At 29.6% G+C, this 2597-nt stretch overlaps 2 protein-coding genes across 2 annotated transcripts in view; both read right to left on the bottom strand.

The window, feature by feature from the left end:
• Positions 1 to 1794, bottom strand: part of LOC119676732 — a 27427-nt gene extending 25633 nt beyond the window's left edge. Inside the window, exon 1 of the mRNA XM_038087988.1 lies at positions 1473 to 1794. Within this exon, the coding sequence (XP_037943916.1) occupies positions 1473 to 1794 (322 nt within the window). The remainder of the gene's footprint in view (positions 1 to 1472) is intronic.
• LOC119676731 (mothers against decapentaplegic homolog 6-like) overlaps positions 1141 to 2597 on the bottom strand; it is a 2956-nt gene continuing 1499 nt past the window's right edge. Inside the window, exons 2-3 of the mRNA XM_038087987.1 lie at positions 2048 to 2198; positions 1141 to 1978 (exon numbers count right to left, since the gene is read on the bottom strand). Coding sequence (XP_037943915.1) covers positions 1810 to 1978; positions 2048 to 2198 — 320 coding nt within the window. The 3' untranslated portion in view covers positions 1141 to 1809. The remainder of the gene's footprint in view (positions 1979 to 2047; positions 2199 to 2597) is intronic.

Here is a 2597-nt window from a genome sequence, read left to right as displayed (position 1 = left end):
TATAACACCTTTCAAAAATTATTAAAAAAAATTGTATGAATTATTTTTATGTCCATACAAAAATAATAGTAATTGAGAATTAGTATCAATAAGAAAACTAAAGGGGAAGATTTAATTATATATCCTGAACTGCTATAGCGCCTTTTGGTTTGGTGAAAACCAATTGAATTTTGATTGCTTGACGTTTGTTTACAGTACAACCATTAAGGAATGCTATTGCATTTATTTGTGTGCGAAGTATTTGGTGATCGGATTGAAATCGTATGTTTGCACTTTTTGGCTGTTTTGCTTTATATGTACTCTGTTATAACAAATTACTTCTATGTTCTGCTATATACGTTCGATAGGTATATGCGAATTAATTAAGCCTTATTAAAGGGTTTTCCTATTTTGTGGTCCTCATTTGTTATAATGATATATGTCAACATAAACGTATAATATGTGTTTAGTTTTACTTACGCATTCAGTCATCACTAGGCATTATTTTTCTGTTACTCAAATAATAGTGTTTATGTGGACAATCCTCGAAGTTCTGCAATTAAACATCAGTTCGGTTAAGATATTGCCAGCTATATACCCACAAGTCTTGAAAAATTACTTTAAAAATATTTGTTAGTACAATATCTCCCGAGGGGGAACTTTAATGATGTTGTGTTTCACACCTAATGGCAAGATCTCAACAATATATTATTATAAAAATTTAAGATCTTCATCACAAGTATATTTCAGTTACGTTTAGTTTTGAAACCTTAAAAAGGATAACTCTGTATTAACGCAACATAAAAAATTGTTAACAGTTCAGTTGAATAGATACATATTTAAATAGATAAATAAATATATACATATATCTCCAAGTAGACATTTCAAATTTAAATTTTATACATTTTATAATTTTGTTTTACAATATTATTCAATTAATTTGCACTCAGTTAAAGCTTTAAATAAACTTCTGTCCAGCAGTATTTTCTTTCACCTTAACCATATTTAATCATATTATCGTTCACTGTACCTACAAAATATATCTTCTGTGTTTTTTGTTTTGTGTGTTTTGTTGAATGTGTATATCATAAGCTCAATTTCTCCTTTTGTTAACAAACAAAAAAAAAACATAATAATAAATAAAAAATACAATAAAATAAAAAAATAAAATAAAAACTATTAGCATACAAACTATACTTAAACTCTATGTTCGATCACAGGTTTTCGTTTAAAATTAATTTATTTTCGATGCTGCTTCCCGTTTAATTAATCGCAAATCATTCATATTTGCAAGGCAATTTACTATTTTTGTTTATGCAGTTTTAAGTCTTTGTGTTTAAAATTTGTGTTTTTGTTGTTGTTACTGTGGATATTGTTGCTATCATATTGTTGTTCCGACGACCTCCAACATATTTTGATTAATTTGACGAATGTGTTATGAATTTTTCTTATGGCTTGTCGATGCCTGTCTTTCTTATAATAATAATTTACACTTTTCCATAAATCATCGAATACAGGCAAGTAATTAAAAACATTTTCTTCCTCATTCTTCTCAGTTCTTTCCTGACTATTTCTATATTCCCTAATTTCATTAAATTGTCCAATGCTTATATTGGTTGTTGATGTTGTACATTTATATCGTCTATCTTCTTTCACATTAACATTAGTTAGACAATTGGAGTCAGCAGCACTCCACTGGGTTGCGTAGCTATGCTCAAGCGTACTTAACTTGTACATACAATTATCATCACAGACATTATCAATTGCTATTTGAGTTTCAGTATCCTTGCCACATTTATTCTGGCCTCCATTCATGTTAATTAGTTTTTGTCACCGTTGCGTTGGTAATAATACCTCGAACCAACATGGGCAGTTTGTTACATCCTGACGTTTGTATTTATCACCCCAACCTTTGCCAAAACTTATTTGCATACCGTATGGATCCTTAGGTCCTAATTGAGCACCAGGAAAATGCGAGGGATATTTAAGTGTTTGAGCCCTGAAATACAAATAATTTATAGTTAAAACATTTTATTTTCAATCAGATTTGAGAACACAATGCACATACCTTTCACTGTCGAAGGCTTTAAGGCAGTACCCAGGCAATATTTTACAAACACAATGCCAATTTTCGCTTAAGGTTGGAGAATTTACAAATATTGGTAACATTGAACGATTATACAACCAAATGCTGCCATTTTCCTTACTTAATGTTACACCTGGAATATAAGAGAATATTCAGAATGAAAAACTACATTTATTTAAAAAAAACTTATTACTATCTTAACGAAACCTAATGATATATTATATAAAATAATTCAGATCTAGCTATAGAAACATTTTAATTGTGCCAAATAAAGGTAAATTAAAGAGTGAATCTATGTGATCTAGGTTCTTTCGTAAATTTTCTTTTTCTATTCGCGTTCTGTAGTAACGCGTATTAATGATTCAAGACCGACTTACAAGACTTTAATGAATTTATTTGCTTTGATACTTTTATGAGACCTACGATATCGTTTTTGATTGTTTTCAGTGATTGTAAAAAAACTGGATTTCTCAAGAACTCTTGGCCCTACTCTTGCCAAAGCTGGATATCTTTACATTAGATAAGCCACACC

This window comes from Teleopsis dalmanni, chromosome 2, assembly GCF_002237135.1.
Source record: "Teleopsis dalmanni isolate 2A chromosome 2, ASM223713v2, whole genome shotgun sequence".
NCBI classification, from domain to species: domain Eukaryota; kingdom Metazoa; phylum Arthropoda; class Insecta; order Diptera; family Diopsidae; genus Teleopsis; species Teleopsis dalmanni.
This window is presented reverse-complemented; position numbering and strand designations above follow the sequence as displayed.